Here is a 26,289-nt window from a genome sequence, read left to right as displayed (position 1 = left end):
AGCTTCAGCCATATCGAGCTGGAATCACAGTTTTCATCTGCTTGATCAGGGGTCTGAAACCTGCAGTTCCAGAGCCACAAGTGACTCACTTAGTAATAATAAAACAATTAAATATTGCCCTGTTTTATCATTTCATTCTTTTGTTCTGTGCCCCTCTGAAAAAAACACTGGCTCCACCTTGGTCCCCCTGCATCGAAACTATCCCTGGCTGTTTAAATCCGTTTCTGGTTCAACACTAAATCTGACGCGAGTTCAACCAAACATGTGAACTTCTAATTATCTCTCACAGATAGTTAGTAGTTGTAAGAACCCTCTGAGGGGGAACCGGGACAGTAGGAAGCAGAGGGAGGGGTTTCCCATCAGAGCAGACAGGACCCCCACACCCTCCCCGCACCACCCACCCCCTCCGTGGAGAGCCCACCCTCTGCCACTCACCTCTATCTGGACACGGACGCTGCGTGAGGCTGTTAAACCTAACAGAGCCTGTTTACCTTTGAGGACGGAACCATGGCCAACTCCGGGATCCAGCTGCTGGGCTTTTTCCTGTCTCTGATCGGGATGGTGGGGCTGATCATCGGGACCATCCTGCCTCAGTGGAAGATGTCTGCGTACATCGGGGACAACATCATCACGGCCGTGGCCATGTACCAGGGGCTGTGGATGTCCTGCGCCTTCCAGAGCACCGGGCAGCTGCAGTGCAAGATCTACGACTCCATCCTGCAGCTGGACAGTAAGTTTTCATCACGTTCACGCAGGCTGGAAGGCATGAGCAATCACACTCAGGTTGGATACATGAAATAAAAATAAAAAATAAACTATAATGCATGTGGGCAAACTTTTTAATCAGTACACAATCACATTCAATCATTTAGAATATGGGGTCGACAACCCTCAGTACAGATTAAAAGTAAATAACAACAACAAGAAACAACCTTTAAGTACGTATTAAATATTTCTTGTTTTCTGTATTTTTGTATAAACATTGTTAATTTGTCTGATGTAATATTCTCATCCTAAATAGCCTATTGCTGTACATTGAAAATCATCAGAATTAACATAAAGGCTTGAAAGCATAAGTCTGTATATGAATCAATAAAATGGTCTCATATATATATATATATATATATATATATATATATATATATATATATATATATATATAGCCATTCATTTTCTGACCCGCTTAATTCCTCAATGTTACTCTTGTAAAATTGGGCAAGGAGATGTCCAAGTATTATCAGTGAAAATGGAAATGATGCGTAAACCGTTTTATTTATTTCCATCAGAAACCAGGTATTCATTTACAAATCAATCGACAGATATTCACTTCAATTGCTATACTTTTCTTCTTCTTACTTTCAATTTGTAATTTGAGACGATGAGGGAATAAAGGCATTTTTTAAACACCTTGTAACAAAGTCAAATCTATTCAGATTTATTTTAGTCTTTTGCACCAGACAATAATATTATAATATTTAGTCTGAGCTTCAATAAAAGAAGAAAGTTGGAATTAAGTGTCAATATGGACCAAAAATAATATGTCAATATTTTTAGGCTGAATGTCGATATAGGATATTTATCTTTATAGGTTTAATGTTTTTTTTATATAATAAAGTAATTATAAAAAGGCTTCTTTGAATCAAAGCTTTGTCCTAATTATTTCAAAGGCAGATTTCTTAACAAACAGCTGTACATAAATATGAGAAACAGGTGAAAAATAACCTACTGGAATACATAAAAGTATAAATATAATGTACAATGTAGTCTCTTCTCTTTTTTAAAAAGCTTGATACTTTTTAAATCTCAATATATTGCCCAGCCCATATCAGAACTAAAATTCTCTCAAATACAGTATCTTCAGACCATAAAGTGCACCAGATTATAAGCCGCACTAAATATTCTTGTGTAATATCATTCCGCCCCTCCGCATACACAGCTCTGTCCTGAGAGGGAGAGCTATCCGTCTCTGTGGGGAAGACAGAGTAGTTGGACTACACTGCTGTGTTTCTAACATAAGGCCAAAATAAACTTTTATATTGAACTAACTTACTAGGTTTATTGTTGCTAGCGTGTTCTCCAGGCGCAGGCTGCCTAAAGGCATACTCGGGCGTACTGTATGCATACTGTGAGCTTGGCGGACTCCCCGCTGATTCTCTGCGGACGTTTTACCCTTCATAGTCGAGTGTACTGTTGGGCAAATTCCCACAATTCCCACACTTTTTGCCAATAAGATGGAGCAGCGGAACGGATGGTATAATGTGTGATTAGCTAGCTGAGCAACTAGAGCCGTTTCTTTTCCAGCAGGCTCCCACCGCACACCTGTCAGTGAGAATAGAGAGGGACTGTGATGCTGCTTGGAGCTCAGTGTATCAAGCTCAATGTCACATATGAAACAGTTTGATGTAAAGACTTCTTGCCTCCGAGAAGTTTACAGTGTGACACTCATACTCGGTCGTAAAAATCCACGGAGTGAAGTACACCAGAGTATGTGGGGCCTTTACACAAATGCACTTCTAGTTTCAACATTACTGTCAGGCAGTCTTGTAGACAGCTCAGGGGTCCAATCAGGTAGTGACACAGTGTACCGAAATGCTCTGAATATCCGTTGAGTGGAGCGGCTTCGTTGCTAACCAAAGTCATACTTCCAAATTTTAACAGATATCTGAGCACATTGCACCACAACGGTAATCATATATAAGGCGCACCGGATTATAAGGCACACCACTAACTTTTGAGAAAAATTTAGTATTTTAAGTCCACCTTATAGTCTGATGGCTGACAGAATATGTGTCCACATAGTCTGTTGGACACAACACTTCTTTTAGTTTAGAAGCATGTTCCTGCATAAATGATTACCGAGGCAAAAGTGTTTCTAATCTTACCTTGAAGATGTTTCATATGGATCAAAATCCAAAGAACTCAAACACATCTTGCATAATATTGTTACATCTACGCAGTGTTTGTATCACTTTTAGTTGGTCCTGTTTTGGATTGCACATTCACAAGGTTCTAGTTTTTTTTTCTCCTTCTTTGGTAATGATACCTTGATGATCTAGGGTGAAAGTTCAAAGCTCTATACACAACCTATAACTGGTCAAATACATATTAAGGGAAGGAATCAGAAAAAAGTCGGACTACCATCACTAGGAGCCACTCCAAGCATTCAGCAGGCTGGGGGAGTGGCGTGGGGGGCGGGGGCGGTGGGTGTGGTGGGGGAACTTCTCCAGTCCAGACAGGTCAGGGCTGGAACATTTGTGCGGTATATGTGGGGTCCATGAATTGTGAAACTCATGCTGCAGCATTTTCTGATATGTCCAAAATATCTGTGGTGATACTAAAGTGTTATTTACTTAAAGCTTGGTAGTCCAACAGGCATAAAACCAACATGTCTCTCTGCAAAAGACCAAAAGCTGTAGACCATTTTACACCATTTTAAATAATTGCAAAGAAAGATGTTCTTTTTTAAAGGAAAATAAAGAAATAATGGGTCCGATTGTAGACATTTGACTGGTGCAATATGAATGAAGGTGTTGTTCACCATCCCCCCCTGGACACACACCTGGTCTGCCATCAGACCCCCTCCATAGACCCCACTCATTAGGTTTACCTCTGTTACTATCACACTGAGCCAGCTGTGAGGACACTGGCATCTTGTTTTCTATTCTGCTACATTGTGTTCTGTGAAACCTTCCCCAGAGTCAGAAACCCTCACATAATGTACATAATGTCCATCACACACTGTCCATGCAGCGCGGTTCTCAGGATGGGTGGTGACAGAAAGTCTAGTTGTGTTACATTCAACACATGGTTCTGAGTTGCACCCTTTTGTCAACAAGCTGTTATCAAAATCTCGGCTCTGACACCATGTGCAGCTCGTCCCATCTGTTTTCAGCAGAATGCTGGAAAAAAAATGCTGATTTTTTTTTACACTCTTTAATTCAGAAATACATCGCCCACCACAGTTGCTGGCACCCCTGTTAAAGATGTGCAAATAGCCTTAAAATAAACTAATCTTCTGTTGCAGTAGCATAATCTGGTATAGAAAAATAGAAATCTAGAATAGAAAATAAAAATATCTAGTAAATAAATGTAATTTCTGAGGCCCATTTCTCTTGGTCACCCTTTAAAATAGGGAAGACAAGAGAACACGCCATTGCCAATGCAGAACGTGTTTGTTTCTCTTATTGAGTCAGTAAATGACTACAAGAAGATAAATATTAGTTTTAATCTGCCCCCATCTACACTCAAAATAATAAAAAAGTTTAAAAAAAAGATACAACTATGGTTATGCTGCTTCCACATACAGAGAGCAGTACGGTAAGGAAGGGAAAATAGAGTCTAAAGCACAAAGTCCAAAGTGGAGCTTAAACCTTTTCTGCAACAAGCTCTCCAGGTGGGACTGGCATGAAACAGAGGCTGAATATACGGAAACGCACTTAGTGTCCACTGTTAAGTACGGCTGAGGACCTGTGATGCTGTGGGCTAGTTTCTCAAGGGAACCTTGTTAGACTGCATGAAATCATAAACTGTTTTTATTCACTAAGGGTAGGAAAATGTTGGTTTCAAGCAATGTATCTTGGGTAGTGTAGTCATGGCGTAACAGTATAAAGACTTTCTGGCTATTAATCTGTTTTTATGCATTTTCAGTGTATGCCGGCTTACATATATACACCAACAGTAATATTTTGTGAAATGTTCCTTGGTAAGCTGCACCATGACCATACACCTTTCATTTCTTTGGTAGAGTTTATCTAAATCAGTTGGTTTCCTAGCAAAGGCCTTTTTTTTTTTTTTTTAGCATGATCCCATTAACAAGGTTAAGTCTGGGGTCATTCCAGAAACTCTATGTTAGGCTGCTTTATCCTCTCCAAAACCAGTTTTAATGCCTTTGGGACATTTTTTTGTGTTAGAGTACCCAATTGTTTCCTAGTTTCAGATATCTAGCTGTGGTCGAAGTCTTTAATCCTTGTTCCATCCACTTTGTGCAACGCACTACTTCCACTGGCAATGACCACAAGCCATCAGCATGACGATGCCACAACTGACACAACATTATTGGGGTTGAAAACCTCAACCTGAGACGTCCAAACTTATTTCTTGTCATTGTGGGGAAACTACTTATTCTTTGTCCCACTTGACCAACAAACTTTTATCCCAAAATGAGAGGTTTGGTTGGCCCACTTGAATCCGTCACCAAGCAAAACGGACTTTCTAGTTGAATGTGACACTGTTGACGGGGCAGTTTCCTGCTTATAGGCTTGAACCTTGGTGGTTTCTGGCTTCGTGTGAATGTTCCCACCAGTTTCCTCCCATAGGAGAGGAGCAATGCAGACTGTTATAAAATGATGGGACATCCAAATTTGAACTGATAATCCAGAAGTGTCTCAACTGGCCTTTCCTTACCTTTGCACCCCTCTTAATTTTGGTCAGTGAAAGCTTCTCGGTGTTCCTTAAGTTAGAGGATGTGATTATATTAGAACTAGAGTGGTGTAGTACACCTCCTTATTATGGAGTCTCTTCATCCTGCTGTGTGTTTATTGCATAATCCAGCCTATTGTTTCCCCATTTCCCTCTGATTTACGTTCTGTTTTATAGCCACTCTCTCTCCATCCTTCGCTCCCTGCTGGATGTTTTTTTGGTCTGTTTTGGGCAGGCTGGGATGGCCTAGGCTGGCACAGACTGGTTCTAGGTGGACAGAAGGGGGGGGGAGGAGGGTGGGGGGTGGATTAGACAAAGAGGGGCCTTACCCTGTGATAGGTTTATAGGGTGAGGGGGCGCTAACAGATGAGGACCCTGACAGGAGGCCAACCAGTGGGATTCGGTTCAAGTGAGAAAGCTTTGTTGTTTCTCGACATTTGTGTGTTCATGTGTGTCCCATTGCTTCTCTTCCAGGAAAAAAAATCACATTAAAGTGTCCTGACAGGCTGACAGGAAGTTGATTTACCAAGCTGCAGACACACAGATACAGCCTCGCTGATCGTTTGTTTGATCGTTCTGCTTCCACGTTTGGATTTTTCAGATGTTTTTTTCTTTGACATTGTTCGTTCCACGTTTCCGAACCTTCCTGAGCGGCGCTCGCACATTCCACCGAACAAAAGGCCTCTTTATCCACAGCTTTCCTGGGAGTAACCTGCACGCAGCTAACTCGCCGTCTTTGTTGTGTTTCCTGCACTGTGACCTCTCCAGGTTCGCTCCAGGCAACTCGCGCCTTGATGATAGTTGGCATCATTGTGTCCGTCGCCGGCCTCGGCGTGGCCTGTATGGGAATGAAGTGCACCACCTGTGGAGGAGGCGACAAAGTGCGCAAGTCTCGCGTTGCCATGACTGGAGGCATTATTCTGCTTGTAGGAGGTGAGGATGAAGGTGCTCCAAGCTGTCGATGCTAGCTTAATCTAAGAAAACGCAGGAATAAATAGGCCAATGTAGGATTTTAAAGGTTCACTCGTCAAATGTTGATGATTTACTTAAAACTCTTTGTAAAACGTGTGTTTACAACTGTTTTGTGAAGGCCTTAAAGGTTCAAGCTGCTGCTCTTATCAACAAATCATAATTGTCCAAATTGTAGCTCAGAAGGCAAAAAAAGCAATCGAGTCAACTGTGTTGGGGCACAGAGCACATCTCGAACATGCAGGACATTTGCACTTGAAGTCTAGAGATGGACACCCCTAGTTTAGGTGGGTAGCCATGCCCTGGTTGTCTAGCAGCTGTACCGTACTCTTTCAACGTTAATATGAACAGTGCCCTGAGATATTTAAGCCTCTGGATATTCTTTAAAAAAACAAATGGTACTTTAAACCTCTCCATAAACTTCAACCCTAACATGGGTGAATACACTATGTGTCATGTTTTTTAGTTTATTATTTATCAAAAGTTGAAAACCATGCATGTTTCTTCATTTTACTTATCAATTCTGTGCAGCTTTGGATTTTGCTGTAACGGCAAATCTCTATATAGCACACAGAAGTATTAGCTTGCAATGTGAGAAAATGTGAAAAAGTTCATCAAAGATGTACTCGGTTCTGCTGCTGGCCATGCGTGAACCTTGGGGAACGTTTAATCCCGTGTCCAAAAAGCTTTCTTCCCACTAATCTGCCCTCCAGTGGTCATTCGACTGCATGAGTTCAGCACCCCTGGCAACGATACGAACATCTGATGTCCAAAGGGCTTTGAAGGCTACACTGACAGCTAATTGTGCTACAGTCAGAGTGGGTGGCTGCTGGGAATAAGGGGGATAAAAATAGTGTTTCTCCTCTTGACGTTTGATGGAATAATTTATTGTTTCCGTTAACTTTCTCTTTGCAGGCCTGTGTGCCATTGTGGCGTGTTCCTGGTTTGCTCACAATGTCATCAGAGCTTTCTATAACCCCTACACTCCAGTCAACACCAAGTAAGAAAAGAAAAACATTTTTCTATATGTTCTATTATGATTATGAACTTGATTCTTTGTAGTTGTTGCTTTTATTAAGTTATTGTGACAATTCTGTGTTTTGCACATTACTTAGTAGTTATTTTATGTGGGAGTCCTTAAAGACATTGTTAGGTTTTTATGAACTGGGGTTTTGTGGAGTAACTGAGTAGTCACGTTATTGGCTCTGATTAGCGTTTCTTAGTTTGATAATTGCTAATTAAGAGGTAAAAATAACAGTGGATTCATTTCTGACCACAGGATGCATTCAGGAGTAATGTTCTGTCATTTCAAAAAGTTAAAACTTGTTTTCCCCATCACAGTTTTTTCAACTAACAACATGCACACTGCTTTACTGTGCACTCTAGAGCTATATATCCAATCTAAACTCAAAATCAACAAGAAGTTCAAATAGGGAATTATGAAAAAAGGTGTACTGGGGACCTATTTTTGGGAAGTAAAGGGATTTATTTATGACACCAATCAGCAGTAATTGAAGCAACATGAATTCTGACGCACTAACATTTTAAGGACATGGGATCAGCTTCAATTATGCCTGATTCACACGGCAAGGTTTTTTTTTTTTTTTTAAATCTATACTTGAGAGACCCTACATATCATGATAAAAAAAGTTGTAGATGTAACAGATTTCACCCAGAAACACTCACATGTGTGAAGCGACATCTTGCAAAACCTCTCAAGATCAAACCTGAGTTTGGAGTAAGTAAACATTGACCATGAGGAAAAACAATAACGATAGTTTGTAGACTAATTTTACCGGAGAGAAAAAAACATTACAAAATGAAAAGACGTTAGTTAAAGGAGTGGAGGCAGCATGTACAGGGAGGTGATTTGTTTTTTCCGTCAACTTGCTTTCTGATTGACTACACGACAAGTTCAATAGGCGGTGTGCTCGTTTATTCTCAGGGGAACACCACACATGCTAAGATATCAGACACAGACAATCCAACATGTTGAATATCGCCGATTTGAGGCTGCAGCGGTTCCTTACGAGCACACTAGATCGTGCTTAACATACATCAATCACTGCAGGAATATCTCGTGAAATTGTCTTAAGAGCCATCCCGATAACTGGGGCGTCCTTAATATTGAAGGAAGGGCAAAAATATAACTAATTATCTTGCCATGTGAACCCATCATAAGTCTTAGACAGATGCTAAGTAGCTGTTAGCTTGACTTTGAGCAGCTATTACCTTGACAATAGGGAAACTTAATCTAGACTTCACCATCTTGTTGCCTTTATATGGAGGGTATGTTAGCTTGATTTGGAGTTGTTGACTTGATTTGGAGTAGCTAGATATTTCCTTAACAAAACTTCAACTTAGCTTCCCATTGATTTGCTGTTAGCTTAATTCTAAACTTCTGTTATAGCATGATTAGCTGTTAGCATCACTCTGAACAGGTGTTAGCAAATCTCTGAGTAGATGTTAGCTTTACTTTAAGCATCTTTTACCTTGACAATTGGAAGACTTCATCTAGACTTCACCATCTTGTTACTTTTATATGGAGGGTATGTTAGCTTGATTTGGAGTTGTTGTTGACTTGATTTGGAGTAGCTAGATATTTGCTAACAAAACTTTACTTACCTGTTAGCTTCACGTTGATTTGCTGTTATCTTAATTCTAAACTACTGTTATAGCATGATTAGCTGTTAGCATCACTCTGAGCAGGTGTTAGCTAATCTCTGAGTAGATGTTTGCTTGATTCTAAATTACTTTTACTATGGCTTTGATTAGGTGTTATTCAACTTTAAGTACTTGTTAGCTGCTTTGAACTGCTTATAGCTTGACTGCAAGTACATGTCAGCTTGAGCCAAGGCCATTTTAACAATTTTTATATATTGTTAAGATAATATACAGATTGAAATAATTGAAATAACCTCATTTTAAAAAACTATAGACTAACATCCATTATAGGAAATGTGTAGTGCACCTATGTACAAAACAAACCAAGTAACAATTTGAGGAATTAAGTATATTTACAATAAACAAACATAAAAAGCACATTGGTTAACAGAGATTATCTAAAATTAACATTGTAAATATACTTGAATTGCATGAGAAGATTTCTTTGTTGTAGCAGCCAGATATTGAAAATTAAAAGTCTTGAAAATGTTTGAGTCGGTTTGCGACAGAGCCATGGTTTTTGGTTCTCTGAACTGAACAAAACACTGAACTTGAAAAGATGGTGATAACGAACACAGAGATGTTTGAACACCCCCAAAGATTAAATTATAGTTATAAACTTCACAAAAAAATAAGCGGTGTTCACTCCAAATAAGAATTGTTTTAATTCAAAAATTATAGATTTTCTTCTTTTACGTTCCCAGGTTTGAGTTTGGAGCTGCCATCTTCGTCGCTTGGGGGGGCGCCCTCCTAGATGTTCTGGGCGGGGCCATGCTGGCTGCCTCCTGTCCAAGGAAGAAGCAGGTATCCAAGTACCCTAATGCGGCCGCCTCTCGCTCCAGTCCTCCGGGCAGCAATAAGGAATATGTCTGAGATCGCCCTCTGCTGGCCGGGACTACTGGGTAACAAGAAAGAAAGAAAAAAAAACTGAGGAAAAAGTGCCCCCTCCCCAAACGTTGCAGCGTCAAAGGAGCAAAACCGAAGATGTGAGAGCAGCAGACAGAAAAACGGAGCACAGAAATGAGATCTTACTTCACTTTTTTTTTTTGTACAGCCGCGGCTTTAATGAGCATTTAATTGTCAAGCACTGCTCTGAATTGTTTCATCAAAGATGTTTCATACTGCAGCCACACATTCCACAGTTGTTTACCATTGGTCTTCTCGAATAGATTATAATTGGATGCCCGTATTTAATACACGAGGCCTCCAGGGTGTGACCACTTTGGGTTGCAGCCTAATATTATGGATTAAAGCCAACCTTTGCGGCAGTGTGTCAGAACAAGCTGTTATTAGCACATGTCATGTAATTGAAAGTAATCAGCTGCACCATGGTGTGCTGGCTGCAACTCTGTCCACGTGAGCAGAAGCAAATGTTTTATTATATCAATGTGTACTAAAATAGACGCGGCGGTGAGCATGGTGTGACTTCTCACACAGGCCTCATTGTGAAGAGTGACTATACCAAACAACACCCATCGCTCCTCAGATCCACCTGTTAGACACGCTTAGATAGAAAGATTTCTTTTTTTTTTACCCTGATTGGACTCCTATTTATTTTGTTGAGGGTAAGTGTAGATTTGAAGAATCTGTAGCCTGATGGTTGTGTAGGTCATTCTCTGAGCTGTAACTCGTGTTCTTTGTACTCGTCTGGCTCTTCTACCACGATAATGGGAACATAGAAAATGTATGACAAGAGTGTTTTTAACATGTATAGTGGAATAAAAATAAAACACACTACAGTTGTATTCAAAGTGTGATGGGTTGCAAATTTCTACGTACAGTATGGTGGCGAAAAGGTATTATTCACTGATTTCTCCAGTTTTGGTGTTATTGTCACGCCTGCGTGTTTTTGATTAAACAAAGGTTGACATCAGATAAATAAAGAATTGAATTAAAACCAAACGCTTCTTGACCAAATTATGGATTGTGCCACCATCAACAGCAACAGCAGCCATCCAGTGCTTATAATAACTACTAATGAGTGTTTTTCATCACTGTGGGGGACTTTTGGCCCACTCTTCTTTACAGAACCGTTTTAATTTGGCTTCACTGAAGGGGTTTCGGGGATGAACGGTCTGTTTACGGTCATCGCACAATGTCTCGATCAGATTTGAAGCCAGACTTTGACTAGGCCACACACAGGTCAACTTGGTCCGTTGTCCATTGCTCAGAACCCGAAGCGACTTCAACCAACGGTCCCAGACTGATAGTCAGACCTTCTCCTTTAGGTTTTTCTACCAGAGAGGAGAATTTGTGTTTTTAACATTTCAGCAACCGGTCCAGGTTTTGATGCAATCTTAAGTCATCCCTTTACCAACTCCATGTTTTTCTGTATGATCCTCTTTTTCTGACACGCTGTGTTAGTTTTACACCAGATGTAACAGGATGCAAACCACCCCCCAAAAAAAATTTGACTTTTGTCTCATCAGTCACAGAACACTTTCCAGCAGGTCTTCGGGATGAACCAGAGGTTCTTTGGCAACTGTGAGACGGGTCTATGTGTTTTTGGTTTCTTAGCGCTGAATCATAAATACCGATCTTGACTGAGCCAACGTGGGCCGGCAGTGATGTAGATGTTGTTCTTGACTCTGTGACCTCCAGGATGAGTTAGGTGATGGGCTCTGGTATTATCTTTGGTAGGCCAGGCTCTCCTGAGAAGGTTTACCACCGCTCCATGTTCTCTCCATCCCTCTCAATGTTGTTTGCTGGAATCCACCAAAGCCTTAAGGACACATTAGTCGTGTCTGACCTTGGTGAAAAAAAACACCCCTCTATCATTTTATATTTATCAACCCACACCAGCAGCATCTGCTCAGTGATCGATGCTCTTTTTTAAGCCTGGTCCGTTTAGGAGTGTTGATGCTTCTGATAAAACCATCCATGGATTAAGCTCAGTAATCTATTTTGTCTCTGCGCGGTTCAACAAGACCTGTTCATTGTGTGTTTAAGGCCCCAACTAAGGTGTTCATTTACGAAATGCTCTGAGGCGTCTTTGAGGTGCATTCTCCTTTAGAAATGCTCTTGAAGCCCTTTCCAGACCAATAGACACCAATGGCTTTGGTTCTCATCCGTTCTTTGATTTCCATGGATCAGGGTATGATCATTCACTTTTTAAGATTTTTTGCCTACTTCATGTTGCCAGATAGGTTCCATTTAGGGGATTTCTAGCTCTGTAATATGGAAAAAATACTATTAATGTTGGGAGTTAGAGAGGAATTTACAAGTTTTAACCCATTTCATATCTGTTTGCTTGGTCAATTCATATTTTAAATAAAAATTAACATCTGTTTTAAAGTCAAACAATTAAAACAGCAAACAGTCGATGGTCATCTAACGAGTGTGTTATAGTCTTAACCTCTACCTTTTTCTTTGGCCAGAGCTAAGAGTCACGATCCTTGATCAAATGTCAGTTTTTGTGGTGTAAAACATAACAAACAAACTACTTATAGAGAGAATTTAAAAACAAAACGTGTGCAAACCCCTCAGTTAATGCTCTGTGGTGAAGTATTTTGCTGTATTTTTTCTGCGTTACAGTAAGTCCAAGCACAAATACAATTCAACAAATTAACTTTGAGGGAAAATGGCAAGTTGTGGAACAGCCCAGCCAGAGTCCAGGGCTTCACCTGAGGATGGCTGTGGACAAGATACGTGTTCACAGTCCGAGAGATTTGGAAAACTTATGCAAGGCACAAATATTGTCGACCCTGAAAGATTCAAGACTGAATGCAGAAACTGATTCGAAAGATGCTTCGACAACGTTTTAGTTTCAGAGTGTGTCCACTTGTGCAACCAGGATGTATTTTTTTTTTTTTTTCTAACAAAGTGATTGTATTTCTGTTAAATTTAACAGCATAAATTTGCCAAATAAACATGAGGCCCATCCTATAGCTTCTATATTGTCTTCATATGATACATTTATTGTCAAGCTTATATGTATAAATAAGAACTTTAATTCTTCGCAGAGGGTGAACAGCTGTGGCGCCCCCTAGTGGCTGTTAGATCCCAGTGCAGTTGCATTGTCCACATGCAGGCACGCCTCAAAACTTTTAAACATCATGAAATGTCATTGCCCACGTATTCCAGAAGGTCAAACTTATATATCTATATCTATATATATATAAATATATATATGATGATGATTATGGCATAGAGATAATTAAAACCCAAAATTCATTGCCTCAGAACATTTGAATATTATATAACATTAATTGAAATGTCTTAATGGACATATTATGGCCTTCAGAATGATAGGGAAGACTCTTGTTTTGACAGATGCCCAGAAGACAGGTTTCTTTACAAAGTGCTATATCCAGGCATATGTGTAGAAAGTTGAGTGGATGGAGAAGTGTGTTTAGAAAAAGGGGCGCCACCGACCAGGCTAAGTGCAGATTTAAGACGAATCAAGACTCATTTGAGAATTTGGGGAAGCTCCACCAGGAGTGGACTGAGGCTGGAATCAGTGCATCAAGACAAAAAGCATCCTAACTGAACATCCTAATGGTGGATGAGCTGAAGGCAGCTATCGAAGCTACCTGGGCTTCCTGAACACCTATGCAGAGCCACAGGTGGATCGACTTCTATGCCACGGCATGTTTATAGTATAATTCATGGAAGAGGAGGCCCGCCCATGTATTGAGATCATAGAAATGGACATTCAATTCAATTCAATTCAATTTTATTTATATAGCGCCAAATCATGAAACATGTCATCTCAAGGCACTTTACAAAGTCAAGTTCAATCATATTATACAGATTGGGTCAGATTATACAGATTGGTAAAAAATGTCCTATATAAGGAAACCAGTTGATTGCATCAAAGTCCCGACAAGCAGCATTCACTCCTGAAGAACCGTAGAGCTACAGGAAGAGTAATCTGCATTGTACATGGCTTTGCTGCAATCCCTCATACTGAGCAAGCATGAAGCGACAGTGGGAAGAAAAACCACCCATTAACGGGAAGGAAAAATCTCCGGCAGAACCGGGCTCAGTATGAACGGTCATCTGCCTCGACCGACTGGGGGTTACAGAAGACAGAACAGAGACACAACAAGAGAAACAAAAAAGCACAGAAGCACACATTGATCTAGTAATCTGTTCTACATTAGATGGTAGTAGCGGGTGAGCCGTCTTCTCTGGATGATGTCACAGTTAACAGAACGCCAGACCAGGTGTACCTACTATGAAGAGAAAAGAGAGAGAACAGAAAGTTAAAGCAGAAATGACAACACATAATGCATAATTGAAGAACAGTAGAACTCAATAGAGTGAGAAAATTAGATCCTGATATACTCCAGTAGCCTAAGCCTATAGCAGTAAAACTATAAAGGTAGCTGAGAGTAACATGAGCCACTCTAGACATGCTTTTCACAAGCCAGACACTTTTTTTTTTAATTGATCTTATGTAATAACTACATTTTCTGAGACACATTTTTCAGGGTCATCATTATCTGTCATCCAAATTAAATAAATTATAAACCCTTTAAATATTTCCCTCTGTGTAATGAATCTGTATTAGTTTCCTGCAAAAAGCGGCAAAAAATATAGGACCTTTCAATAATATTCTTAAATGTTGAGATGTACCTGTGTAGCAACAATCATTTGTTATTAATCAGGCCTGAGTGTGGAGATGGGATTAAAACGTGAACATGTGGTTAATCCGAGTTAATTTGTGATTTAACAAGTGGCGCAGATACTTTTCTACATAGTTCCACGTTTGCTTGGATCGCTTAAAATCCTGCTTTTCGATTTCGCTCGGGTTAACTTTGTCTCGTATTAAAACGTGCGTTAAGATTCCAAAACATTTTCTCTTACATAAGTTAAAAAAACAAAAAAACAAAAGGTCTGTTAGGAGGGGAACCTAACGTACATCTGAGCACTAGGAGAGGTCATGACGCTGAAGAGGAGCCTGACTTGTGATCATCCAGCTGGAAAATCCATGGAACGCATGTTGGGAATTTCCACACTGCTTCTCTGGAAGCTGTGTGGAAAACTTTAAAGCCTGTACTGGAGGTGTGGAAAACCGGTGAATCATTAACACCAAGCACATTTTAAAATATCTGTTTTTAAAAAGTGGAAGCTGGGGCGTCACACAACTCTGTGGTAGAGCACCACATGCTGAGGCTGCAGAGTCCTGGGTTCAATTCCCAGCCCCTAGAATAGGAAGTCTGCCCTATATCCTGTCCAGATGCTAATGAGTAAAGCACACAACAGTGCCACAAAACCCTGGACAGCCTGAACACAATATCTGCGAAATATTCGCTCCCGTTTTAGCTGGAAAACATTGGCCAATTATTGGCCTTCATGGTGTAAAAAGCCTTAAAATAAATCATTTCACTGCAGAGGATCCTCGTCTCACGTGTAAATATTAAGAAAAATCTTACTTTTAAATAAAGTAAAATTATACAGAGTGGAAAAGCAAACCTACCATAATTATTTGCAGCTCTGGTGATTCCTTCAACATAAACAATTTATTCTATAAAACGATCTGAGCACATAGGAGCCTTTATGTTCCATGTTACTTTGTTTATAACATGCCACTGTTCAAAATGGGAAAGACGAGGGACCACGCTGTTTGAGCAAGGCAACTGTTAACGCTAGGGCTGGACGATGTAGAAAAAAACAAAAACATAACGATAAAAAAATATATATCATATTGATCAATATCGATAATTATAATTCAGAACATATTTTAAGTGCAGCCGTAGCCATTTTATGCTGTTTAGTGATCTATTTTTAGACACAGAACACAAGAACACTGAATAAAAACAACTTTTTACCAAAACTGCAAGTTTAAAAAAAATAATAATAAAAGAACGTGCGATCTCTGAACTCTTTGAAGGGGGCGGAGCTTGGTGACAGAGCCTTCCTGGGTCTGCTCATGTTAACCTAAAGTTTTTTTTTTTTTTAAATAACAGACTTCATGCAGTTTCATAGTTTTATTTTCAAGAGATGCATCATAAAAAGTTGATCACTTTCATGCAAAAAGGCAAAGACAACCGCGCCCGCTGAGTGAGACGCGGCCTTTAAAAGCGGTCAATTTCCTCCTAATTCCACCGCCACCTTTACGAAACCCTCAACAACAGCGACAGCCAATCAGAGCCGCCCGTCTCTTATGACCTCACGCTGTAATTCTAACCTTTAAAATAGCTTGTCTGACTTTGAAAGATGCTGTAACAAAAAAACAAAAAACAAACGACTTCATCGACATAAACAGGCCAGCTTGAGAATCACGTGCATGCGGATCAGAAGATGCTTAGATACAAATCTGATTTATACTCTCTGGCATTTTGTCTTGAGAAATAACAAAAAAAAAAAAAAAAGAAAGAAAGAAAGTGCATAAAGATTTGCTGTTCGTGACTTTTTTTTTCTCTTGCTGAGTCAGCAGCTAGCTCTGCAAAAATAAAATAAAAACAACAACAGTGTTTTGGTTTAGGAAAACTACTCCGTAGCCCTTAGGTCACAGGACAGCAGTTCGGGCGCAGACCTCATGCACGGGTTCCTGCGCAGCGTCGCGGCACATGACAGGCATTCCCACAAAGTGCACCGTTTGGAAACGGCATAAATCTCCAAGTAGAAAACAAGTAGAAGCCACAACAACAATGACAAAAACAAAAGATATATACACACGTTTCTTTGAACAATAAATAATTTGCAGTAGTCGTTTTCCTTTAGCTTAAATAGCGAGCGTCCGCCCGGGGGTCGGCGTAGTCATGCCGTTCGCTCGTTGCGCCACCAGAACTTACGTTCTCTCACACATTAACCGGCTCCTTCACACGACAAACCCGGAGAACAGTCGGTAACGCTCGTCGGCCACGCCCGGCCCATCGGCAGCAGTGTAGCCCTTTACGGGAAAAAAAAAAAAATACCCTTCGAGTCCTGACAGCCCATGAACTACAGAGGTACAGAGAGAGAGAGAGACGCGGTACGATTCATTCACAGTCTGAGAGCACTTAAATAGACACTATTTACAATCAGGGTACCCCTCCTCCTGGAGGGGAGGGGTGGGGGTGGGGGGCTTCAGCCGGCACTAAATGAGCCGGTTTGGAGCCCTGCTGGGCCACCAGGAGCTCCGTGAGGACGCTTAGGACCAGGAGCGCTGATGAGGAGGGCGTCTCTGGGTGGGGGGGTGTTATGCCGCTTCTTTGAGAAGTTAGGAGATGGGCGACAGGGAGACGGGGCACTGGCCGTTGTTGTTCATGAGGTCGTCCAGGTCTTCATCGTCCAGGTCCACTGCAAGACAAGAGGGAGGACGCTTAAATGGAGCAAACACTTAAATGTACCGTATTTTCTGGACTATAAGTCGCACCAGCCATAAAAGGCATAATAAAGAAGGAAAAAAACATATATAAGTCACACTGGAGTATAAGTCGCATTTTTGGGGGAAATTGATTTGATAATATACAACATTAAGAGCAGACATGTCATCTTGAAAGGCAATTTTAAATAAAAATAGAACGGAGGCAACAACAGGCTGAATAATTGTACGGTTAGCTTACGCTACATGACACAACTGAGAACGTGCCTGGTATGTTAACATAACATATTAAAAGCTATTCAGATAACTATAGCATAAATAACATGCGAAGAAGTTAACCAAAGCGCCCGTGTCACTCCAAATAACTAAAATTTATAGAAATCTTCATCCTCGGTGTCACTTTCAAATAACTCTGTTAACTCCGGAGGTAGAAGGTGCGGCACTTCCGCTTCTACGTCGCTTACGTCTGATTCAACACAGGCCTAGAGCGCCCTCTGGTGGTTTGGTGTGAAAATAACAGGTGTAATGATATACCGGTAAAAATGTGTAATAATTTCACACATAAGTCGCTCCAGAGTATAAGTCACACCCCCGGCCAAACTATGGAAAAAACTGCGACTTGTAGTCCGGAAAATACGGTAGTTATATTTTAAATAAAAGGCTTTTAATTTCTTTATTCTCTTTGACTGTTTGTTTGTTTGATGACTGAAACCTGGTGTTTTTTTGTTTTTTTTTAAAGTGATTATTTTCTAAATTCAGTTCAATTCAATTTTATTTATATGGCGCCAATTCATGAAACATGTCATCTCAAGGCTCTTTCCAAAGTCAAGATTCAATCAGATTATACAGATTGGTCAAAAATAATGTCTTATCTATGGAAATATTTCCCTCTAACCTGGTTCTTCACAGAGCCAATGGGCTTCTGTGTTGTTTTTATTCCCATGGAAAGCTGGGCTCCATCATTTGCATGAGGCAAGTTCAGAAATAGAAACATCTCTGTGTGCAGGAGTCAAATGAAAGGCGGCACTAAAACCTGCCGGCTCCACAGCACCTCCAGGTCTTTTATCCCGCAACCTACACGCCACCCCACCCCCCAGACACAAAAACTGCGGGTGCGTCTGGAATAAAACCAAAAGGATGGACTTGTGGGAAAGCACCTCAGGCGGACTGTTCGGTCATGCTGCGGGCCTGTTTCCCTCCCAAAAAGGACCCAGTAACCTTTTTAAGACGGGATATTATCCACCGGCTGGTTAAACTTTTAGCCACTGATGTTTTTACAAGGATTAGAGATCAAAGTCACATTGTGGTGTCACTTTTCAGGGAAGCGCATCTTATGTGCAAAACCCATCATAAATCGCTGGATCTGGAGTAAAAACAGCCGATTTCATTATAGATTAAAGGGTGTAGGTTAAAGAAAACCAAACAAGTATTCACACCCTTAAGTCTTTCTCGCCTTACAAACAGGAACCTTGATGTGTTTGGTTTTAATTTTAGGTTACAGACCGACAGCGGACTGTTCAAGACAGCATTAATCAGAGAAGCAGCCAAGGGGCCCCTTTTACCTCTGGAGGACCTGCAGAGAGCCGCGGCTCGGGTAGGAGGATCTAGTGACGGCACAGCTAATCTGGCTTTTATGAAAGAGCGGCGAGAAGAAACTGCACTTTGTGGTCAAAACACGGTGGAGGCATCATCCAGATGTGGGGATCCCTTTCTGGAATCTGAGGTGATGAGTAAATTAAGGAGAATCCTGGATGAAACTCTGTTCAGGGCAGCAAAACAGAATCAGACCGGGCCGGTAAGGTTCACCTTTCAGCAGGACAACAGCCCTGGTCGTACAGCCAGAACTACGACGGCATGTCTTGGGTTCAAGTTAAAACGACCCGGTCAATGTCCAGAGCTGAATAACACTGAGAACCTGCGGAAAAACGCATTCGCTGCTGCCCACAGATGAGCTCCGTTCAGTCCGACTGAGCTGGACCAAGAGGAACAGGCGAAGCTGGTGGAGATTTAATGGTTAAATGCTTCCCCCCCCCCTTTTTTTTTTAACTATTTCTAAAGAAATGTTGGAAACAATGCGTTGTTTTTCTTCATAAAAATGCTCTACTCTGTGTTGGTCTGCTACACCAAACACCAACGCGAAGAATTAAATAATGAGCAATTACGTGAGGGTGTGAATACTTTTGCAAGTGATTACGTCACAGATATCTTTTATGCTTTAAAAAAAAAGGTGTTTTTAAAAGCACTTAATTGAGCTTAATTGAAAAATTATTTCAAAACAATTCACATTCCATGAAACATTTTCTTTCAATTTGTCTGAGGAGGAGAGGCAGGCAGAAGTAAATACTTATATGACCCTTCCCTTTCCTAAATATCTTACTTCACAGGGTAGTCTTTAGAAAAAACAAAAAACAACAACAAAAAAAGAAAATGAAAGAAACAAGACTTTTTTTTTTCACAAGAAGAGATACGATATCTAAAACGCAATTTTTTAATCAAACAAAGAATCTGCAAATTATGTTTACCCAAATAATAATAATAATAATAATAATAATAATAATAATAATAATAATAATGATAAAATAAATAAATAAAATGATTTATATACATACACTAATTGTTTAAAGGGGTTTCATGATTACAATGTATGTGGAGCTAAAATTGTAAAAAAACAAAAAAAAAACAAACAAACAAAGCAACAAAAATAAATGCTATTCGCTCACCTTTTTTGGTCCGGCCGATCTGCCCCAGCTTCGGAGCCCTCTGGCCGAGCCGCTGGGGGTTCTGGCCGCCGCCGTGCCCGTCCCCCTGCGGGTGACCCGGGTTGAACTGGCCCGCCGGGCCGGGCTGCCGCGGCGGCCCGCTGTGCGGGATCAGCTCGGGGATTCCTGACGCTCCGTACATGCTGCAGTTCTGCCGAGCGGCCGCTAGGTGTCAGCGCAGACCCGGGCGTAGCTGTGGCGTCGCAGCGAGGACTCTCACTTCCGGAGTGGCTCTCAACGCCGAAACGTGTAGAAGCACACAAAAACACACACGAAAAAACAAAGAGAAACACGCCACAAATGTGTGGGAAAGTCTGTGGATAAAAGCAGAAACAGTCGGTATGAATAAACTCTGAGCGTCTGAGCGACCCGGCTTCACCAAAACACACAGTAACTCGATAGTTAAACAGAAATAAAGCGCATTTATTTCCTGCTTTCTTACTACGAACAGGTGTAAAAACCATTCCCCCCTGCGTCACGCAGCCGCCTAAACATTACAGTAACCTGCGTTCGGCTCGAGCCGCGGGGTTAAACGCCACTTGGTTTCCGCTCCATTTGTAAACACCGTCGTAACAAGACGAAGACGCAGCGAAATAAGACTCACCGCGGCTGAATCCGTCCAAATGAGCCGCCGCCGCGTTGTTGTTGTTGTTGTCGCTCCCTGTTTCTCTGCCTCTCTCCGCTGTTCCTGGCACCTCACCAAAGAGGGAAGGAGTGCGTGGATTTAAAGGGACCTCCCGTCAGCTCTCTTTCTTTCTTTCTCTCTCTGCCGTGGGGATTTCCCCCTGTTGCGTCTTGACTCACGCAGAGCCGGGGACGTCAGAGTGCGGTCGACACGGTGCCGAGCAGTTGTGACTGCAGTCAGGAGGAGGCTGCCTACACGGTGGGAGGAGGAAGAGGAGGAGGAGGGAGAGGGAGAGGGAGAGGCAACGCAACTCCTTGTAGCGACAGAGTGACTCAGAGGCCAGCCAATGACGGGCACTGCTCTACTACTAGTAACAACAACACTTGACTACATAGTGAACTTGACTCAATGCCCTGAGGGCACAAACGAGCTGACTGGTCATAAAAAAAGTCTGACTCGGTCGAATTGTATGGGGCACCATTTGTGTCAAAAATATGTTAAATGTGGACCCTCCAGGCTTTCTTGAGGTTTCGACTTTGGTTGCTTTTTCTTTATTCCCACTAAGCTTTCAGCAAAGCGTCTGACCGATTTCAGAAGAACGAACGGCTGTTTTGTTTTTAAACCACAAAACTTTTGATTAGGCACGAAAAGTCCCCGGGTCATGAGTTTGTCACCTGTGAATTTCCAGTGCTGTGCCGTGTCATCCTAGGCAGGAACTAGTCCTTGATCTCATCTCAGCCCGGGTAAAATGAAGTCCCTCATGTTTATAGTCCAACACCTATATGCTCTGAACTTGAAATATCTCGTTCACCTTTCACGTTTAGTCTGAAATGAAGTTTGAAAACCTGTATAAATGTTGATTATGTCATCGCTTTACATTTGTCACCTACCTTACCTCAACACTTTGAATCGTCTTGTTACTGTAAGGTGCTTTATAAATAAGCTTGCCGTGCCTTACTTCTATTTCCTTATCGCTTGTCTTTGCTTACACAGGCAGTGTCGAAGGCCCCTTTTAAAAATAAAAACCTCTAAGCAGCTGTTTCATTACATTCAAAAATATTTGAATGTAATGAAAACTAAATTGGTTCATTACAATGGTAATGCATGGCTATGACATTAAGGTACTGATTGGAAAAGGTTTTTTTTGAACCAAAGCTCAGAAAGCTTTAGTTGGATTATTAATTTTTTTCTGAACAGTAACAAAAAAAAAAACATCAACCGACATAAGAAAAGCCAATTATTTATTTATCTGATTGTTTATTTTATTTTTTTATATTTAACATTTTTATTTTGTTCTTCACAAAACAGAACAAACACAATACACTAAATTAAAGTTCTTGACCCATTACTTCTATTTCCTTATCGCTTGTCTTTGCTTACACAGGCAGTGTAGAAGGTCCCTTTTAAAAATAAAAACCTCCAAGGAGTTATAGAATGCGTGTTTTAATTAGCCGTAAGCAGAAAATAACGAAAACGAAGGCCTAAAAGCGTCAGTCTGTGTTTTATAAATCTATCTTCACTTATTGAATGGAGATCCTAAAAGTAAACAAACACCTCAGGTGGTCTTTAGGTAATAATATACAACTGAATTAAATTAGACACGATATCTGGACATCTTTAGAACCATTTAGTTTTATAAATTATTAAAATATTTGAATATAATGAAAACTAAATATGTTCATTACAATAGCAATACATGGCTATGACATTAAGGTACAGATTACAGAAAAGTTTTTTTGTTTTTTTTAACCAAAGCTCAGAAAGCTTCACTTGGATTATTAATTATTTTCTGAACGGTAACAAAAAAAAAAAAAAAAAAAAAACATCAACCGACATAAGAAAAGCCAATTATTTATTTATCTGATTGTTTATTTAATTTTTTTATATTTAATTTTTTTATTTTGTTCTTCACAAAACAGAACAAACACAATACACTAAATTAAAGTTCTTGACCCTTTACAGATGTTGTGCTTTTTGGTCAAAAGGTAATGTTTCAGATCATCAAACACATTCTAATATCAGCCACAGATAAACTAAGCGAATACAAAAGGATGGTTTCAAACAAGGATTTATGGAGAAAGTGTTTCATACCAACATGGCCCTGTGTGGAAAAGCCCCCCCCCCCCCCCCCCCCCTTACCCGTGCTGTCCTCCGGTCAAAAACATCAGACATAGTCAAGAGGATTTCTGTAATTTAATTTACTATTTACTAACTTACACAACTACATGTAGGCATATGAGCAGTGAGCAATATTCAAATATCTCATTTTAAAATGTTGAAATAAAAAAAATCTTGATTTATTTATCATTTATTATTATTGTGACATCAGTTTTTACAAAACGAATAATGCATGGTCTTTCAACAATTTCAAGTAAATAATATAGCAATTTATGTAAAATATATTTTTAAAGCATGTGTCATGTGGTGCCCCCCATGGTTGGTGCCCCTGGGCACTGGCCCTTATGGATAATCCGGCCCTGCCAGTAGACATGTAACCACAACACCACTTTTACTCACTTTAAAGACTCAGCACACCTTTATTTGTTCAAAACTTTTAAAAGCCACGTCTCCTTTTCTGCTTTACGTTGGTCCTTCCCATATAATCCAAATAAAATCCATTGAGGTTTGTGGCTGTGATGCGACTAAACGTGTAAGAAGTCCAGGGACGTGAGCCTTCCTGCACGGCCAAACTGCTCACTGCAGATGTTTCCTTTAACCTCAAACAAAATTAAATATAGAAGGACTCCTACAGGGTGCACAACCTTGATAATTATAAACAACCATTGCTGTTCAAATGCAAATGTTCACTTTATTAAAGCTCTCCATCGCTCCGCTGTTGTGTGCTTGCTGACAGATTTGCATCCATGCTGCTTAAGTCTGGTCTCTGTTCAGCCTGAACAGCCTCAGGTGGCCTTTCACCTCTCAGCCTGCAGCTTATTGACAGCATCATCCCACTCAGTGAACCGTCTCTGAGTTTGCGATCTGTGGACTAATTCAGAGGCAGGAATGGTGAAACCAAGCGATTATTGACATTCTGCTGGCAGACAGAAGTTTACATCCACCCATCACGGCGAAGAATGTCAGGATATCTGTATTTTAATTATTTATCTGAAATATTCATCTTCTAGGGCGGAATGGCGGCTGAACATACAAATAAATGACTTTTACAGACAGCAGCTGGAAGTTTGAATCTAATGTGTTTTTTTTTTTCCTTTAATCCACACAGGGTGATGGTTAACTTTCAGCTTCCGCAGCCATTCGCACCTTGAACCCTTTTGCTTTTTGTTGCAACCAACAGGCTTGCAGCACAATTCTGGTTGATAGAGCTGCTGAGGTTCATTTTAGTTGGTTCTTTTTCTGCCATGGACCCCACTTTTACGGAGCCCGGGAGAGCTCACTTTAAGTGATATTTTTTTTTCAGGTTGTGATAATTTGTGAGCCCGTTTCCTTTAATTGAGTCCTCGAATTAATAAAACGTGCACACAATTTATTCGAGCACACGTTTTAATTATTCGTGGGTGCGTTTTGGTAGATCGAGATCTAGAATATACTATAACGTGCTCATGTTTACATGTGTCAAGACAATATTGAGTGCACGTTTTACATATTGTGGCCACGTTTAAGTAGATCGTGCACACAATGTTCTATAACCAAGTTCACTAAATTGTGCTCTCGTTTTAATAAATTGTGCCCTCGTTTTAGTAAATAGTGCACTCGTTTAATAAATTGTGCCCTCGCTTTACAATGCTTAAAATGAGAGCTCAATGTAGTAAAACGAGCGCACATTTTCTCAACATGCAAAACATTTTGCGATGACCCCTCTAGGGCTCCATATACTTTAAAGGGTAGTCAACATAAAAAATAAAAAAAAAAGGCAAGAACATTTTAGATCAGGACCATTTAGATGCTGCTTTATTCAGTCAAAAACAAAACATGTGATTGGGCCAAAATGAAAATAAAAATAAAAGTGCTAAACTATAGACTTTATATATAAAAAATAAAGTCAAGCGTGACGGAAATCTGCAGCGACTGACATGGACAAGCCAAATGACTCCAAGAGGAAAGTTTTATTTGGCTACAATGACAAGAGGAATACTTAGAGGAGTCAATGAGGCTTTCAAACCTAAGAACGTTTTACTTGTTATCAATAGCTAAAACTAGGCCACAAATGGCTTGTTCAGTCCAACGACCCCAAAGCTCTTTACACAACAGTCAGTCACACCCTGGCGGTGGTGAGCTAAGTTATTAGCCACAGCTGCCCTCTAGCAGACTGACAGAAGCGAGGCTGCCATACATCGGCGCCACCGGGCCCCTCAGATCACAGCCAGCAGGCAGTTCCAGTGAAGTGTCTTGCCCAAGGACACAACGACTGAGACAGTCAGGGCTGCGGACCGAACCGACAACCTGCCAGGATCAAACTCCCTAACTCCTGCGCCGCCGTCGCTCATAACAACACCCACGAAAGCCAGTTTTAAAACTGGAAATAGAAGCTCATGGTCCTGCACACGTCTGTGGTTTCAAAGCAGCTACTTTAAGGTTTTGCTCGCCTCTCTCCGCTTCAGCTTCTGTGAGTCGAGATTCTTGTTTTGCTCAGTTAAGTGAAGGTCTGCTCTGGCGAGGAGGCGTAATGTATGTTATTAGCCGTATCAGATGTCATTAGAGTGCGCGAGTGACCCGTTTACTGGAATTAAATGTTCTCACCGAGTGTAGCTTTGCTCAATGTCCGTTGGGATTTACCTGTCGTCCCGGTCGTGTTTGTGCAGGAGCAGGTGTTATCTCCCAGGTTCATCGCATTTAGCGAAAACAAATCAGCGCAGCGATTAGAGATAAACCCTGTTCTCAAAATAAGGGTTTATCTGACATGTCGTGACCTATCCAGGACTCTGCAGCCCACGTGGATGAGGAAGTGTCGGCGCTATAAAAGTGGCCTTGTTGGAGCAGTTCCTCCAGAAGCATTTGAAGCGTCCGGACACCATGGCGAGGATCGCCGCAGCGACTCTGCTGCTTCTTCTTCTGGTCGTCTGCTTTTCTGACAGAACGGGTACGTCCAAAAGAGAGAGTTTGTTTCTAATGTAGTTCAAGAGGCAACTAATGCTGTTTCGTGAGCTGTTTTCTACTAAACCGAACAATAAACATTGACTACATCTTACTTTCTCTTTGGCTTTTCCAGCTCATTGTGATGAATTTCGTTCTGCTGGATTTACCATCAGGGAAATCCGTAAATGCAGATACTCAGGTGAGAAATCATTATTTATACACAAATGCCCAAATAAGCAAAGAGTGCATTTATTATTTAAGTTTTCTTCTCCTTATTAAATATTTAAAAGGTCTGATTTTGGATATCAATATTAGATAAAGAAGGTGATATAAACAGATGTTTTCATTGCAGTGATCCACCGTGGCAGAATAAAGTGTGCCCATCCGCTCACTGCAACAAATTATGAAGGACAAAAGGCTTGTAGAAGAAATCCAAATGGTAAGTAAAATATCAACATTTATTGTATGGCATTGTTAATATCATTCAAAGCTTGGTACAACAAAATAATAAAAAGTGGTTCATTTTCAGAAAAAAGGTGTTTTATTTTCACATTTTATTTAGA

General features: G+C 40.7%; 2 protein-coding genes across 2 annotated transcripts; one reads left to right on the top strand and one right to left on the bottom strand.

Annotated features, from left to right (window-relative positions):
* Positions 1–428: 428 nt before the first annotated feature.
* cldn7a (claudin 7a) lies at positions 429–10,798 on the top strand. Its single transcript, XM_012854221.3, has 4 exons — positions 429–730; positions 6,187–6,351; positions 7,303–7,387; positions 9,756–10,798. Exons 1-4 carry the CDS (start codon positions 508–510, stop codon positions 9,922–9,924), a joined length of 642 nt encoding a protein of 213 aa, XP_012709675.2. The 5' UTR covers positions 429–507; the 3' UTR covers positions 9,925–10,798.
* Positions 10,799–15,971: 5,173 nt separating this feature from the next.
* On the bottom strand, positions 15,972–20,954 carry si:dkey-112a7.4 (calcium/calmodulin-dependent protein kinase II inhibitor 1). The gene is made up of 3 exons (XM_012854220.3): positions 20,669–20,954; positions 20,026–20,378; positions 15,972–17,280 (listed from the first exon to the last, which is right to left on the bottom strand). The coding sequence occupies exons 2-3, from the start codon at positions 20,204–20,206 to the stop codon at positions 17,201–17,203; spliced, it is 261 nt and encodes an 86-aa protein (XP_012709674.2). The 5' UTR covers positions 20,207–20,378; positions 20,669–20,954; the 3' UTR covers positions 15,972–17,200.
* Positions 20,955–26,289: the final 5,335 nt, after the last annotated feature.

The sequence above is a fragment of the Fundulus heteroclitus genome, chromosome 14 (genome assembly GCF_011125445.2).
Source record: "Fundulus heteroclitus isolate FHET01 chromosome 14, MU-UCD_Fhet_4.1, whole genome shotgun sequence".
NCBI classification, from domain to species: domain Eukaryota; kingdom Metazoa; phylum Chordata; class Actinopteri; order Cyprinodontiformes; family Fundulidae; genus Fundulus; species Fundulus heteroclitus.
Note: the sequence above shows the minus strand (reverse complement) of the source record. Positions and strands in the feature narration are given on the sequence as shown.